Source organism: Furipterus horrens, unplaced genomic scaffold, assembly GCF_987537825.1.
Source record: "Furipterus horrens unplaced genomic scaffold, mFurHor1.1.pri manual_scaffold_4, whole genome shotgun sequence".
Classification (NCBI taxonomy): domain Eukaryota; kingdom Metazoa; phylum Chordata; class Mammalia; order Chiroptera; family Furipteridae; genus Furipterus; species Furipterus horrens.
In genome coordinates this window covers 21,268,065-21,285,733 of record NW_028327174.1, presented here as the reverse complement: position 1 = coordinate 21,285,733, position 17,669 = coordinate 21,268,065, and the positions used below count along the sequence as shown (strand labels likewise).

At 41.6% G+C, this 17,669-nt stretch overlaps 1 protein-coding gene across 1 annotated transcript in view; it reads left to right on the top strand.

The window, feature by feature from the left end:
* ANO2 (anoctamin 2) overlaps positions 1 to 17,669 on the top strand; it is a 302,275-nt gene that overhangs the window by 148,902 nt on the left and 135,704 nt on the right. The window contains exons 11-15 of the mRNA XM_090275378.1: positions 1,622 to 1,782; positions 6,326 to 6,408; positions 8,872 to 8,883; positions 9,108 to 9,207; positions 16,017 to 16,021. Coding sequence (XP_090131504.1) covers positions 1,622 to 1,782; positions 6,326 to 6,408; positions 8,872 to 8,883; positions 9,108 to 9,207; positions 16,017 to 16,021 — 361 coding nt within the window. The remainder of the gene's footprint in view (positions 1 to 1,621; positions 1,783 to 6,325; positions 6,409 to 8,871; positions 8,884 to 9,107; positions 9,208 to 16,016; positions 16,022 to 17,669) is intronic.

Sequence of the window (17,669 nt, the reverse complement as noted above, 5' to 3'; positions counted from 1 at the left end):
TCCTCTCAGAATGCAGCAACTGCTTCTCAACTATGCAGTGAACACTTATCTGACCCAGAAGACTTAAACTAAACATCGCTCTCCAGTGAGCAATAAGAACGTGCACAGGTGAAACTAGCACGGCTGAACTGATTAATAAGATATTACTGTTTAATATTGTCGATGTGCATGAGTCACTGCTATTGACACTTGCCAATAGAGAGCTTAGCAGCAAGTCAGCAGAGGAACTAGGATTTATCCTCAGAGACCTGGAGTTTCCATTCTCTCACACGGAAGGCCTTTCCCTGCCGTGGACTTCGTAGCTCATTAAAAACAAGCCCGAAAGCTGGGGCTTGACAGGCAGTGACAGCCTTCAGTAAAACCCTCAGCTTCTTAATCACGGAAAACTAGGTCCAGGCATTCCTTTGACTTCTGGGTTAAATCTAAGGCCTTGTTTAGCACACAGGTACCAGCTTACTTACCTTGGCCGTGGCCTCCCACTTGCCAGCCGTACTCTATAGCGCCCTCTGCTGCCTCTTTCCGGAGAAAACAAAGCTGCGGTTTTCAGCGTGGGATCCCCTGCCTGCCCATCGCTGTGTCTGTAGCTACTTCCCAAGAACAGCCAATGCTTCATTTTCATGAAAACTCAAGTTCTCCAACCCTTTTCCCCAAAACCATGAGCTTAACCGTCTGCCCATTGCCCAGAAGGAATATTGTATCAGAGTGACAAGTTCATGCATTTTCTGATCAATATATGGTGTGGATAGGTATTGGGAGGCCAGTTAGGTCTGACAGTTCCTCGGTTCTTATTTATAAGCACTCATATGAGCTTAAGCTTATTGGCTCCAGATAATCACCTAATGATTAAATGGAATTTCAAGTATATTCATCAGAAACGTACTAGGAATTGGTTGGAATGTAGGTGATGGTTATTTGACTCACACTTCTCTCTCGAAGATCACAGAATCTAGACTTTGGAAGAATTTACCTTATTTTTTCATTTTCCCTAATCCCATTTCATGGTCATGATAATTCTCATTAGGTGGAGATTATTAATCCCCATCTACAAACGGTCTTGCAGCTGATGCATTTAGAAAAGGTCTTCCAGTCCAGATCTGACTTCATTCTTCTTCACATGGTTTCTTCTCCCAGCAATAAGAGCTTGTGTTTGTTTCTCCTTGTGACCAGTCTCATGAGACAGACCATAGGTTTAAGAAGACAGCCTATGCTTGAGTGACAATGATGAAATCTAGTTTCAGGCAGGTGATTTATTCCCAACTGTTGGTGCTTCCCACCAACTTCATACACTCCACACATTTTGGAGAAGCTTTATAAGGCATCATTCAGTGTATAACATCTTTGACAGGTGGTCACTAACTTTCTGTTGAGATACTTCTAGTGAAAGGGGGCTCTGTACCTTAAAAGATGGCCCATCCATTTTTTTTTTTTTTGGACAAAATACAAGAATAACACTCTCAAGGTAAAAAAAAATATCCAATCCCACCTTTTTTAAACACACCTTATGCATGGAGTTGATAAGCTCAACCATGGATTCAGAAGTGGGAGATGTTTTGGGGGATGATTTGTTTGGGGTGGGTCCTGCGTGAGCTCCACTTGACCCAGTAGCCTCTGTCTACTACAGCAAAGAGATGTGTGACGAGCAGAATGCCTTCACCATGTGTCCCCTGTGTGACAAGTCCTGTGATTATTGGAACCTCAGCTCAGCCTGTGGTACAGCGCGGGCCAGCCACCTGTTTGACAACCCTGCTACTGTCTTCTTCTCCATCTTCATGGCTCTGTGGGGTAAGTGGTTATCATGAGGCTTGCTCATAGGAGTGGTACCTTGAAATGGGTACAGTGACCATATTCTAATGGCTATCCTTTAGTTTACTTCCTTTAGCATTTAGTCTTCGTATCTTGAGAAATATTTTAGAAATAAAAGATTTATCTCCTTCACTCATATGCAAATAGAAATAGGAATATTCTCATAGTTACTATATATGATATAGTAATGTCAACCTGGTATTAGTCTCATGTATGATTTATTCAGAATTTGAACCAATGTGTATTTTGAAAACCCTTAGTCCACCCCTGAGGCACCTCCAGGAAGATCTGACATGTAAAGTCATAGATATCGTCCAAAATAATACTCAGAGTGGTGGGATCATGGTCACAGAGTTAGCTGGTGGTAAAGGTGGTTCTAAACCTGACCTCCTGACTCCAAGGTTCAGTGTAATTTCTAGGATACCAATAGTGTAGACTGTAGAGATTTTACTTAATAGAGTAGTAGTGTCTTCAGTATTTCCAACAAAGGGATTTGTGAAGGAAAGAACAAATAGTTCCCTCACTGTCCATCCCCTCCCTTCCATCTCCCCTACCCCCATCACCCAGAGTATCAGGATAATAAACTTTCTCTCAATCGTAGCCATCTGACCACACACACACACACACACACACACACACACACACACACACACACACTCTCTTCTATTTTCAAACTGGGATAACCTGGAATAACAACCTTGTGGTAACTGAACATTTTGAAGAAGACACACCCATGTGTGTTTCAAAAAGGGACTGAAGTCAACATGTTTCAGCCCATCTTGAGTAGCCACCTGCTTTTTACTGATCACAGATGTGCAAGCCCTTAGCTTTCCCATTGGATCATAGACCAGCAAGGCCATGATACTGCTGCAGAGGCTGCTTGATTGATCACTGACTCCATGGGGCCTGGAGGACCAGCCAGGGCTGGGCTGTGAGTCATACCCCTGAAAGTGTGAGGAGGATACAGGGAGAGGTCTGTTTTCAACAGTGCTGGGAGAACTGACCATTCTCCATTCCCTGTAGGGACTTCTACTTGGGTGGAGATAGAATCAGACTGGAAAGATGCCTATATTCCTAGGCCACCAAAGACAATTTCCAAGGACATTCTACTCTCAGAGAGAACAGTTGCTGCCCAGGGCACATGGACAGTGGTCAGCTCATAAGAGTGGGGACAGAGAGTAGGAGGAAATGGCATTTGTGACTATATAGCTCTGGAAGTGTTCACAGTGAGGGTCAGTAGAACAAACTGTAGTTGAAGTTTGTTACCTGGGAAGTCATGGCAGCTCTGTCTTCTTGTCAAGCAAGGGCATCTTGTAATTACTCCAAAATCTACTTGAACTGACTTGGAACTCGTAATATGCTTTAATTTAAAAAATATTTTTGCAACCCTAATGCCATTAACTTGCCTTGTAGATATCATGATGAACAAATAGCTTAAGCTTAATAACACTGGGTCTGTGATCCCTTAAGAACTTTGACAGGCTGCATAATTCCTGGTTGTAGGGAAACTTGGTTTTCAATTTTACTTGCCCACTTTCAAGGCTCAACAACTGCAGCTTCTTTCTCAATAGCTATAATTAACAGATACCTCCCACCCCTTCTGAGATCCTCAATAATTTACTACCCCTTCCCCTGGCTCCTCTTTCTTCCTCTCATATAGCAATCTAGGGAAAACAAAAAGGGTGAGATTGTGTCAGAGCTTCCTGGAAAAAGTTAGGGTTTGGTTTTGTTTTTTAACAGCCTTGCTGTGTTTTATATGATTGTGTATTTGGTTACAGCAGCCAAGAACCCCTGGGCATGATTTCCAAATTACAATTAAAAATAATAGTAATGCGTCTCATTACCATGATTATTATGATCAGTGGTATTTTGCTAGGTGGACCTGGGCCAGAGCCCGTGCCTGCCAGGAATAAGGTTGGGAAGGAGAAGTTCTCCACAGAGACTCAGGCTATTGTGGAGTGGGAGTGGGAGTGGGGGTTGCCAAGACAGGGGGTGCATGGCGGGTACTAGTCATGAAGACCTGGGTCTCTTGGAGTCTTCAGGCCCAACTCTGCTCTTCTGGCCTCAAACTCAAGGGAACTTTGGAAAGAGAATGAAGCCCTATTGAAAAGAAAGATGAAGAAACAGAGTTTCTAAACTCTTTGACTTAGAGGATTGCCTGATGAGTGTCTCAATCCTGCCCTTTCCAGCTGTGGATCCCATAGCAAACCAATGTGAATTTTTTCACTGTGTCACCAAAATCAGTGCTCTTAACCAAGGTGTCATGTAACCTGGGGCATGGTGTTTAACCTTTTGAGCGCTCATCTGTGAAATGGGTGAAGTAATACCTATCCCGCAGTGTTCTATGACAGGTGAGTGAGATATGTGTGGGAAGCACTTAGCACAGTACCTGGCACATAATACATGGCAGGAACTATGAGCAGTTCTTCTGTCCTCATGGCTCCCCTTTCCATGAATCTTTTGCCCCTCTTGTCCATTTCCACAGTCTGACTTCTGTCCTTCATGGACCTTGCAGTCAGAAGCACTCTGAGCCCTGCTGTGTGCAAAGCCCTCCTCAGGCATGAAGAGCATAGGAAGAGGCGTGACATCCTCCAGTCTCATGGCATCCCCCAGGCAATGCTAGTCGTGGGAGGTCAGGATGCACTTACATGAAAAAGCCTCAAATCCTAGGAGAAAACATACAGATCAGTGCACTGTCATGTTGCTCCAAGTAAAACAAATGAAGCTTTAAGTAACTGCATATTTAACCAGCCCATGGTGTTTGTTATACTCAGTTCTGTGCTGTGCCCGAGGTAAACACAGGCAGCTAGGAGTCAAGAAAGTTTACAGACCTGTTACTACACTACAGAACTGAATGGCAGCCAACAGTCCAGTGCAGTGGGCAATGAAGGGCCTCCAGGCTTCTATTGGATGTGGTGTAGAGGCGTAGGTGTGGCCTCAGGGAGGGTCATGTCTTTTCCCTTTCCAGGGTAGCAGACCCTGAGGAAGAGAGGGTGCCCTTGAGCCTGATCTTATGGGAGAAGTGGGACCTGTGCTGGTCAGGAAAGCATACGGTAGGCATTGCCAGCTTGCATAGGAGAGGGGGGCAATTTGCACAAGTTGGGAATGAAGAGGGCAGATGGAGGTAGCATCAGCATCAATGCGGCTGTAAGGTGTATGTTGATAAATGGTGGGTATTGATTTAGACAGATGGGTCTGGCCAGATATACAGGGTCCCAATATCTAGAGATAACTTAGGCCATAAGAAGCCATTGAAAGTTTCGGTGAGAGGTGGGGTAGGGAGAATGTTGGTATCCTTCCTCTGCCCACCCCTTCTTCATTGCCTGAATGCTATTGTTCTTCAAGAATCAGCTCATATGCCTCTCCTGCATGTCCACAGCTTTTTATCCATGTCCTTCTTAAGACCTGGTCACTCTGTACTTTGTATTATAGTTATTTATAATCTTTCCCCATAGACTATTAACAACTTGAGAGCAAAATCCACCTCAGAGCCATCTCATCTCCTTCATGCCTAGAACCGTTTTGTATATTGCAGATACCTTAGTGGGGCCTCATTCATTCAAGTTTGTTCAAATAACAAGAGATTTATTGTAAGAAGGCAAAAAGCAAGCTCATGGATGCAGGAAATAGAGCCAGGCCTCTGGGGAACTGAAGCTGGAGTTGCTATCAGAAACCACAGCCCTTTCTCCTTTTTTCAGGTGCTGCTTGGTTTCTGCCTTCTCTGCTTCTCTTTGTGTCTCTTGGTTTCAGTTTTCAGAAGGAGAGTCTGGTCCATTGGCAGGCTCAAGATCAGATGTTTAATTTTGGTATTATAAACCATGGCTGTAGAGTAAAGGGTGTTGGTGTTTCTGGAGCATGTTGGGATGACCCTTCAAGGAGCTGTGGTTGCAGCAGGAAAACTGACTGATGTGTAGACATGGTAGGCATTCAACAAATTTTGGCTAAGAAATGGACAAATGAATGAATGCCACTTAAGAGAGATCAGTCTATAAGCTGCATGCAAGATGGTTTAGAAGGCTGTGACTCTGGAGTCAGGTAGAACCATTAGGAGACTGTTACGTAACCTCAGAATGTGATTATTAGAAGCCATAGAAGGGAAATGGTGCTGGGGACAGAAAAGCAAATAGGAGGGAAAAAAAGTGAGAGTACTGAGGAAGATACAGGAAGAGGTATGCATAGGCACAATGAGGTTCATCCAGAAAAGTCTACAAACTCTTTCATTCTTATTTTCTGTATTCTGCCATTCTTCCTCATTTCCTGAGATCAGTGTTTACCCTCTTCTCATAACCTAGACACGGGGAAAGATGTGTGTGTGTGTCCCTTTAAATACATTTACTTGACTCCTAAGGATGTGGAGTATTTAGAGCATTTCTAGATAAAAGTAGGAGGAAAGGAATGAATGCTTTAAAGAGAGCTCCTAAATTTGAATTCTGTGAGCTTATTCTCTACTATCATTGCTGAACCCAAAGAGTACTCAAAATCCACTCTTCAAAATTAACAATTTTTTTTTTTTCCTTTTAAGCTACCATGTTTCTCGAAAACTGGAAGAGATTACAGATGCGACTGGGCTACTTCTGGGACCTTACTGGCATAGAAGAGGAAGAAGTGAGTTCTCTTGTATGCTGCTCTGGGTTCTTGCTTTGCTCTGACCCTGCAAATAGACCATTTTCAGTGAGATAACCACTTACGTGTCCTGTCACATCAGCCAGTCACTGGCTGGGTCTCACTGTGGCAGCTCTTCTAGCTTGACTTCATGGACTAAGCCATGATTGATATGCACTGAGACAAAGAATTCAAGTTCCCTCTCTACTCTTGAGCTATAAGACATTGGGCTTGGTGGGTAACCAGATGTCCCAGTGCCCGTCTCTGGGAAAAGAAATGGCGCAAGAGGCAAGCCTTGCAATAGCCTTGAGGTTTCACTCAACGTACTTCTATATCCCGTGTCATTGGTTCTAGGGACCATAAATACAGAGAATAGGAGTCACTTCCAGGACAGGAAATGTCAGAATGCCTCTATGAGCCTACTAAGGGTCAAGAAAGAGGCATGAGTACCAGGTGCTGGTTGCTTTTGGTGCCTATGGAAGAAGAAAAGCTCTAGACCTTTACAGTGTAAGCCAGTACACCATGTGAAACTGGAGCATGAGCTAAGGGTAAAGGGTAGGTTCTTCTAGAATCTAATTTTATAGACAGATGATACAGGGTTGGTCAAAAGTAAGTTTATAGTTGTGAGTATGTGAAACACAGAGTTTATTCTTTCATTATTATTTATTAATTATTATTTTCCATATGAACAACTGTAAACCCACTTTTGCCACATCTTGTATTTCAAGGATGAAAGCAAATCATTCTTCCTTTCAGGCTCTTCTGCAAACTATGGCCCCAGTCTTGATATTGGCCAGTTGACAAGGAGCAATGTGACATGGTTGCTCACAGTTATCTATGGGAATAGATAACTATGCTATCATTCATTGAAGAGCAAATGTCAATATCAGATAGGTGCCCCTGATATGGTGGACATTGAGGATGTGGTGGTGGGGACAGCATCTAGAAGGACCAGGAGGCACTTCCAAGTGCCTAAGTACCCCCTTGCAAAGGATGGCCACAAGCAATACGGCAGCTACATGGAGAGCAGGCCTTTTTCACACTCTCCTACAGTAATCGACGTGCCTTGCCTTGGGTACAGCACCTCTGACTTTTTGGTCCTGATGTTTTATGGCCAAGCAAGTGAAATCCCAAATTTAGTCTTGTTCTCAAGCCTATGTGGCTCCCCATATCTATAGTGTGACTTGGTTTCTTCTCCTTAGTGCTCTAATTAGTCAGCTTGCATTTGAGCATACGGGCATGGTAATATATTGAGTACATATGCTCACTCTATCCAGTCCTTTGCGTTAAGCATATGTCCTGAGACTAACAGCATTATGGATTCCATGACGAATGAGAGAATATAGATATGGGATCTGCCTTTAGAGAGGATGGAGTATTCACATGAGGCAGGAGCACCTAGGGCATGACTGACAGAGTTAAGTGGATAAGAGCAGCCCCCTGAACTTAAGATTGCCGTACTTTTGAGCAAAAGACTCTTGAGGTCTGGCAGGTCTCCCTGCAACAAGCACAAACATGACCCAAAGAAGTCTTCTAACAAGTCTCTCCATGGTGTCCAGCTGGTTGCACAGGGAGGCCTCTTGGGCAGGAGCTGCACTGGCCTGGGGGGGGGTGGTGATTCTTGACTTTGGTTCTTCCCTGGAGATTGAGTGGTGATGGTGGACTTTAAAAACACTTGAATAGCACCGTCTGCTATTGTACTCACTATGTTTACTAGTCACATACATGGTTTCTCCTCTCCAACATCATGGCAGATCTTGGAAGAGCCAAAAGCAGGCCAGGAGCCTAGCTTGTTGGCTTCTGTAATCTCTGATGGAGTTATAATCCCTCCCTAGGAATTATTGGTAAATGATGCAGGAACACGAAGTCCTCACACCTGTAGATATTTGTCCTTGGATGCTGCAGGGAAGAGTGGCCAATGAAGCCAGGTGTACACTCTTAAATTCTCCTTGAAGTAAGTTCAGGCCTCTTCCTGCTCCAGCATCTGCCTTGATTTGACCATGGTTGTCTTGATTATTCAGGTGTGCTTTCCCATGCCTGGTGACTCACTATTCACGTTTGTATTGCTGAACAGCTCAGTGATGTCTCTTGAGCACTGGTGTACTTGCCAATGAGTTAATCACTTAGGCTGTACAGGAAACAGGTCCAGGCAAGTGAATTTTAAAATTCCCTATGGTCACCTTTAACTTTGATTTTTATTAGTCGCCATTTTAGCTTGTAGAATAATGCAGCAGGGAGGAAGTTTTGTTGTTGCCCTAACTCCCAGCTGTGGGGCACATCTGTTTCTCCAGCTGAGATCTGGCTCATTGAGACTTAAAGTTTGAGGTATGAGGATAGCTGGTGGGATGAACAGATGCATCCCTCTGCCTTTAGTCAAACTGCTGTGCAAAGCATGTGGCTTCGTTTTGTATCAGCTGCCGAGTTAACATTTCCTCTCTCCTTTCTCAACACTGGCGCCATCCCTAGGAACGTGCCCAGGTTTGGTTTTCAGTGTGGTAACAAGTGTTGTGTGTCCTGTCTCTCTCCCACATTGTGTTCCTGGTCTAGACTCTTCATGATTATATGTGGTGTGGCAGTTCATGTCCAATAGAATCCGATCCTAAGCCCTGATTTTACTGTACTTGTAGTGTTTGGTTATAACCCATAGACCAACATTGCTCTTCTGCCTGTTTACTAACCACTCTTTGACTCTTGTGTTTTAGGAACACTCCCGGCCTGAGTATGAAACCAAAGTTCGAGAAAAAATGCTAAAGAAGAGTGACAAGTCAGTTGTCCAGAAATTGGGGACCAACACGACTGAGGGTGAGAATGAGGTAAGATGCTAGTGCTTGTTGCTCACTGTCCTCTTTGTGTCTTAAGATCTTGTTGCCATTTCATTTGGAACTCCATGGACAGAGACTGGGCTTCGAGAAGGGCTTCACAGGGGTGAGACAGGCTGGAACGAGAGCATGATGTCTCTGATTGTCCTGCAGTCAGAGTTCGTGGGTAGCAGGCTTTTGCCATGACTTGATTTGTCTCTCTTTCCTGGGTGGTGTTGGGACAATATGGAAGAGCAGCTTGGAGAACAAAAAAATAGTTGTCAGGCTTGGTTCCTCTGGACTCCATCATCTAAATATCTAATAACAATCACCACCACCACCATAACAAGCAACGCAATGACAGCTAACCTTTATCGAATGCTTGCTCTAGGCACTGTTCTAAGTGCCTTATATTATTTTTTTCTCACAATAAATGTATGAGGCTGTCACTATTGTTTTGTAAATGAAAACTAATGAAAAAATTATGTTCACAGATAAATTCATTTGCCAGAGTTACTCAGCAAGTAAATGGTGGTGGGTGGATCTGGGATTCTAACCCAGGTCCATTACTGACAGTCTGTACATTTAACCACTCTTCATACTGCCTTTCAAGTGCAACGGATAAAGCAATAAATGGCTCCTCGGGCCAGCAGAGGCAAATTCATGCCTGTATTTGCTTGAACTACTCATGTAATATTCCTTACATTTCCTCTTATCTGGGTGGGCCTCCAAAAGTAGGAATGCAATGGTGAGTATGTCCTCTGAGTCATATTTCTGAGTTTTATGGTGGCATTCAGACATTGAAACAGGGCTTCAGAATCTGTGCTGTGCTCTGTTAATACTCATAGTGTGTGTGAGTTTGGTGTATGATGCGGGGGCTCCACTTTGGCAGTGCTTGTCTCCTCTGAGTGCCACCCTTCTTTGAAACTGGGTGTGTGTGCGTGTGCGTGTGCGTGTGTGTGTGTGTGTGTGTGTGTGTTTATGTCTTTCTTAATCTGGTTCCCGAAAAAAATCAACAAGATTGAAAATCTGTTGTTTTTGCATGTATCTTTTCCCCATCTTGGATGTGAATTCAAATTTTGTTTAATTTTACATTCTTTAAGTTAAAACCATTCATGTTAACATGCAAATTTATTCAAGCATCAAAACAGAAGAATGTGTTGTTTTTGAGCCCAGAACACTGGCTTAAAAAATAAAAAAGAAAAAAAAGAAAGAAAAGAAAAGAAAGAAAACAGGACTTTGAAGAGAAAGAGGTGGACCTTTGAGTTATTTTTTTCCTAGACAAAAAGTTAAATCCAAGACCACAAATTATTTAGGGAAATAACGAATTTACTCTTAGGAAAGACTAATCATCACTACCTCCCTCACCCGAAAGCGAGCATTTGGTGTCCTATAAGCTTTGGCAACTTCATAGAACCTTCTTTCTCCACCCCAGAGCAATATACAGTGGATAACTTTATGGAAATCACATGTAACTTTTATTGACCACTGACTCATTTAATTTTAATTTTATAGACGGGAATGCCAAGGAGCTGGAATTGCGTACATTGAGACTGTGGTTCTAATACAAACATTGTTTAGATATATATGCATGATAGGTCAAGTAACTCTTAGGAACCATGAATAATTGAAAAACATTTGAATGCATTATGAATGATACATATGTTTATGTTTTAGCATTCAACATCTATTTTCATTACACTGTTGAGAACACAAATCTCAAAGCATCTAATGCCTTATGGGGGTCCGGGAGGGGGCGGAAATGACCTTCCCAAATGAGCAGCGTAAGATAAAAATGGCCTGGAATTTGATTGTTTCCATCCTTCTGTGTACCCTCAGTTCTGTTAATATTGTAAATGCTCTATTCTTGTTGCAAATCTAGCAAAAGATAGGAGATGAGGGTGGGAGGGGCACGTTGTGTTGCCAGATGGGAAGGATGCTGCTCTAGCATGTGGGAAGAGATATGGTCACTACTCACTGCAGGACAGGGCTCTGGGATATTTAGGAAAGGCATCTTCCTCTGGGGAATAGACAGGGACTAAGAATCAAAGTCTAGCAGATGGTCTTCCATGGGCTTCTTTCATTCCAGAGGATTACCTTGGCTCTGCCTTCATTGTAACCCTGAAGCTGCATAGCCCCACCTTTCATTACTTTCCTTCCTTTTAAGTGATAAAAAAGCTACCATTTATTGAGGTCCAGAGTGGTATAGGAACTTGCTGAAGAAAACATAGCTAGTTGGGGAGCTGGTAATCAAAATCAGCTCTGCCTGATCCCTAAGGCCCATTGCTTTATTGTTATTTTTTTAATTTTAAAGATATTAAGTCCATTTTTAAAAAGTTCTTCATTGAGATATAATTCTTAAACCATAAAATCCACCCATTTAAGGTATACAATCCATGGCTTTCAGTATATTCACAGATTTGTGTAGTCATTGCCACAACCTAAGTTTAAAATATTTTCATCATTCCCCCAAAGAAACTCTAGATCCAGTACTCACCAAGGCTTGGGAAACAGCTGATTGACTTTCTATAGATTTGCCTATTCTGGACTTGCATATGAATGGAATCATGCAAAATGTGGTACTTAGCTTTTTCATTTAGCAAAATGTTTTCATGGTTCATAGAAGTTGTAGCTATATCAGACTTTCACTTTTTTTTATTGCCAAGTAATGCTCTGTATTTTGAATATATCTCATTTTGTTTAAATATTCATCAGTTGATGGACATTTGGATGGCTTCCACTTTTGGGCTATTATAAATAATGCCACTATAAATATTTGTGTACAGGTTTTTCTGTGGATGTATGTTTTCATATATATATATATATATATATATATATATATATATATATATATATATATATATATATATATATCGTCGTCGGCAGCCGTCCGTCTCGAGAGACGATGGTGTAGCTTCTTAAGTGTCTATCTGCACCGCCGAGAATGGCTGTGCAGTCCGACTTGGGAGTGACGCGGCATCTGTCTCCTCCCGTGTTGAATCGACATCTTGCGATGACGCTGGAGTGTCCTCTCCAGTGGAGCTGAAGCTACAGAGCCTGGGCAGGGTGATATGGAGGGTCTGCTGTTGCCCATGCAGCAGACCCCCCCTCTCTTCGCAGCTGAAGGGTCCAAGGGAAAGACGGAGTCGATACAGCTTGGCTTCAGGTGCGCCGCAGGAGTTGCTGGTGTTGACTACAACGTCAAACCGCCTTAGGGACTCCGGCTCCGGATTTTCTGTTGGGGTTTACTCCCTTAGCCTTTCCCCTGAAGAGGTATGCCGCAAGGCAGCGGAGGTTTTTTGGAGTCAGAGTTTTCCTTCTCTGATGTACCCTGACTGGAAGATCGAACCAGCGACACTTAGCTCGCAGGCCGACGCTCAATCCACTGAGCTAAACCAGCCAGGGCATTATATATATATATATATACACACACACACATATATATATATATACACACACACACACACACACACACATATACATATATATGGAAATACTGGGTCATATGGTAACTCTATATTTAACATTTCGAAGAACTGCCATACTAATTTCCAAAGTGATTTACTATTTTACATTCTAACCAGCAATGCACGAGGGCTCCAAATTATCCACATCCTCTTCAATACTTGTTGTTACCATTTTTATTTTATCCATCCTAGTTGTGTGAAGTAGTATTTCACTGTGGTTTTAATGATCATTTCCCTAATTACTAATGATGTTAGCTGTCTTTTCATGTGCTTATGGCCATTTGTATGTCTTCTCTGGGTAGATGTCTTTTTGTCCATTTTTAAAATCGGATAATTATCTTTTTATTATTGTTTACTTATTGTTGAAAGAGTTATTTACATAATCTAGACACCAGTCCCTTGTCAGATAATATGATTTATAATTTTTTTCTCTTATTCTATGATATTTAAAAATTTTTATTGATGATATAACGTAAAGTGCAAAGTTTTGTGATGTAGTTTAATTTATCTAGTTTTCCTTTGGTCACTTGTGCTTTTGTGCCATAGCTAAAAAACTAGTGCCTAATCTACTGTTGTAGAGATATACTCCTAGGTTTTCTTCTAAGAGTTTTATAGTGTTAGCTCTTAGATTAGGTCTATCATCCCTTTTGAGTTAGTTTTTGTGTTTGAAGTAAATAAGGGGTTCAAAAAAATTTTTTGCATGTAGATATTTAATTGTCCCAGCACCTTTTGTTAAATTTGTTTATAATTATTTTATTCTTTTTTACCTTATTCAAAATGTCATTGCTTTCTTAATTTTAACTTTAGATTGTTTATTTCTAGCACATAGAAATGTAATTGATTCTTACATATTGATTTTGTATCTCACAGCTTTGCTGAACTTGTTTATTAATTCTAATAGTTTGTAATGGATTCCTAAAGATTTTCTATTTAGAAGATTATCTCTGTGAATAAAGATAGTTTTACTTCTTCCTTTTCCAATCTGGATGCACTTTATTTTTTTGTTTAATTGTCCTCACTAGACCCTCTTGTACAATGTTGAAAAGGAGTGATAAGAATGGACCTTCTTGTCTTATTCTTGATTTTAGGAGGAAAAAAAAAACTTGTCTTTCATCATTAAGTATGATGTTGCTATGATGCAGTACTTTTTAATTCTATGAGGCTTCCCTGAGAACAATTCATGTTTCATGAACATAATGCTGATCTGAAATGATATGTTCTAACTGTAATGGGGTGATAATTACATGTCCACATTGGGGAGGGGCAACAAAATTAAGGCTCAAAGTTTGGCTGGCTCATGGTACTTTCACCAGAAAGCTGAGTCCTTCTGCTTCTGTCTTTACATGGGTAGACTGGATTATAGCCTCTGTAGTTCTGAGAGTCTGTGACTTTCTTTGCTGATGTGAGAGATGATTTTGGTTGTTAGCCCATAACTTTGGGGGATAGACTGACTCTTTATCTTAGATGGTGGTAATTTGGCTATTCTCATATTTATTTTTATGGTTTTAAGGGTATGCACATAGTGAAAATGGTAATAATAAAATTACAAGTAATATTTATGGAGTGCTCACTATGTGCAAGGATTTATAGGTTTTATTTAATTTAACTCTCAAAATTTTATTATCTACAGCTTACACAGGGGGAAACAGAAGTGTAGAGAAAGAAATAATTTGCTTAATGCTAATGTGAACAGAACCAGAAAGTGAGTCAGGTGGTCTGACATAAGAGCAATGCTGTTGACCACTGTACTCCTCTGTCCTTCAACTGTTTTGCCTCGACAGATCCTCAAGTGCTTTTAGAAAATTGTGGTTGGTTCTTCTTTATACTAATGGCAGGAAGGACAGTGGTATTTATTGGAAAGATGGGTAAAAGAAACTTGTTTTCCTACTTTTTCTTTAGTAGTTCATGGACATTTTGGTGGGTGATGCTCTGTTTCCACTGGAGACAATGGTGAGTAGAATTAGCTCAGTTTACACCAAAGGCTCAACAGACAGTAGGGAGAATTCTGGAATATAAATACAGGTATCTATTGTGTCTCCAAGGAAGAATATAGAGTTTGGAACTTTTAATAAAAGAATGGGCCCATTATTTTTGTTCCTGGATTAGTTTGAATCTTTTATGGAAGAGTTTTTTCTCGGCATATTTGGAGATTTTCTCAAGTTTCCCTCAAGGGCAAGATTTTTCTCTGTGCATACAAGATAATAAAGCTCTAAGTGGAGTATAGATGGTAAGTTGCTATAGACGGCGGTTTTGGGGAGCTATTCTGATCTTTTCCTCTTGTCTTTCTAACAGGTCACTTAGTCCCTTCTAATTCCTACTCCTCCCTCCTTTCCTTTCAATAAATTCTGTATGGGTTAAGGCAGCAATTTTCCACCAGTTTGCAGCAAGAATTTTTAAAACATATAATACCTGATTATTTAGTCTGGGGCACTGACCACTTTTTCCTTAGATTGTCAAATTTTAAAAAATGACAACAGCCAACAATAGCCATCCAATGTGAATGAATCAAAATTATACCTATTTTTTTTTTGTCGGATCAGCAAAAAATATATTTTTTGGTGTGCCACAGAATTTTAGTAATTAGTTTGTATTTGCCATGAGATGGAAAAGGTCGAAAATCACTGAATTAGGGAATAATCAGGAAACAGAGCTCATGCCATGTAGTTCAATAGAGGGAAAATACTATGATGACCTAATTTTGAAGGTGCTAGACACGGGGAAGTTGAGGCAAACGGGATGGTGAGGCAACCTAGAGATTAACAACAGCAGGGAGCTTCTACCACTTGTAGGACTGTAAGGAACCCAGGAGCCAGGACCACCCAATGGGCGCTGGAATCCTTCATGAAGTATAGTCACTTCTGGGCATGTCATCTGGAGCAGAGAGAGAGAGAGAGAGAGAGAGAGAGAGAGAGAGAGAGAGGTGAGGTACCATGAATTTCCCCTTTCTGCTCTCTAGTCTTCCAAGAGTACCCCACCCCCACCGCCATTGGCCAAATGTAACCAAAACTCAGTTGGTAAGTTATTTTGGGAAATACTGTTTTTCAGGAGTCAGAATTCTGCCACATTGAACAGAGGAAGGGAAAAGCAGGGAGTAATCTGAGAACAAGTGGACTGACACAAAAGTCCAGTCAGTAAGTCAGCATAACTTTAGGATCTACTAGGCACAGATCACTTAGGCCAGGTCCTTGTTGGAGGAGTAATAAAAATTTGGCAAAAAGGCCTAAGAATACTGAGCGCTGACCTAATAAATGAGTGCATGAATGGTCAGTTGTTCAGACCTTTAATGAGTTGTTGAGAACGTTTGTGTGCACAGGGATGGGTGTGTTAGTGGTATAAGCATGCTGAGAGGATGTGTTAGTATGTGTGTGTGTGAAGGGCAGAGCACATGTATGATGGTGTCACTGAACTTACACAGGTCAGATCAGATAACTGGAGGCTTCAAAGAAGAGGGGAAGACATTTTTGTGTCAAGGAACAGAGCACGTAGCAAGCTGGAAGAATAGCAAATGTGGCCTGAAAAGAATCTTCTTCTATAATACATATCACTAAAAGGACTTTAATACATAATCCTGTTAAAGTACTACCGGGAGTTTACCTCATGGAGCTTGTTGTCACCCAAATATTTATCCATGGGTGCAGGCACCTGTCCTCCCGTCATGGCCTGGCGCTGCCTGCGGTGCTACATTTAATGAATGTTTTATGGGGAGCATTGAAGCTAGAACATGTGCCAAGAGGAGGCCCATGAACGGAGGGGTGTTAATTTACTGTTCAGTGCACCACCCTGGGGACAATCATTTCAAAAGAAAACTCATCTAAACTTAAAGCATTGAAACATTTACGACAGATGCCTCTGGCAGGCGCACAACAAACATGTGGAATAAATTATGCATAATTGTAGGGCCTTTGACCAGGAAGCTGGGACGACAGCAATAGGAAGCTCAGGACTGTCTTGTCAGAAAGCACAGGGGAGGAGTGAGGCCCAGGCTGCAGGGATAGAGGGGTTTTGTCTGGGCTCTCACTTTGGCCCAAGGGGATATGGTTCAAGCTTCCCACAGAGGCTCTCAGTGATTTATCAGAATGTTCAGTGGACCAGAGTCAAATTCCCTCTGTCTATCTTTTGAAGGCATTAAATGACTTAATAGCTATTTGAGGGTCTTTAAAAAAAATGAGTCTAAGTAATCCTCTCAGACTGTTTGTTCTTAAGGATTAAGAAGTTTCCTCACTAGCAAAGGGAAATACTGGGAACAGAGAAGGACTCAATTTGTCAAAGATTCACATAGTGAGAAGCGATGGTGAGCCTTAAGCCCATGTCCATTTCTGAAACTCTCTCTTTATTATCTGGGTGTTTCATGGACTCTCACTATTATGGGCTGCGTTCTGCAGTGTTGGAGCCATTCTGGGCCTTTGTTCTCTCCTACACCCATAGGTGACTGAGGAATGTCTGTCAGGGAGAGGGGCCCAGTTTCTACCCCATGTGGAAGGACACTCCAGAGGAGTCAGACCACTTGGTTCTCGGATCAGTCTCTTGTACTGAGAAGAGCTAACAGACTGTTCTGTAGAAGAGAAGAAGGGTTTTGTGTGTATAGGTGCATTAAAATTGTGGGGTTTTTTGGTTTATAATTATATAAATTATACATGAAAACATTCTCAAGGAAAATTCCATATATCTTAGATAAAATAAATATCTCCCTAGACTGTATCTCCTCTCAATGTTATTTGTCTCCCTAGAGGTAGCCACAGTTCCCAATTTGGTTTGTATCCTTCTGGGCAGTTTCTTATGTACTTTTATTAATATATGAATTTGTATGTGTCTTGTTTGTGAGTTTATTAATACACACGTGCATAAAAAGTCAAGGAGAAAGTCATGGGCATATGGTTTCAACATGTTGAGAAAGTTTCTTGAGGTATGAAGACAATGTTTCCCAAACTGTGCCCCAGGGCACCTCGGAGTGCCACCGTGAACTCTCAGAAGTGTTGTGGAGTTTCTAAACATCTTTTTG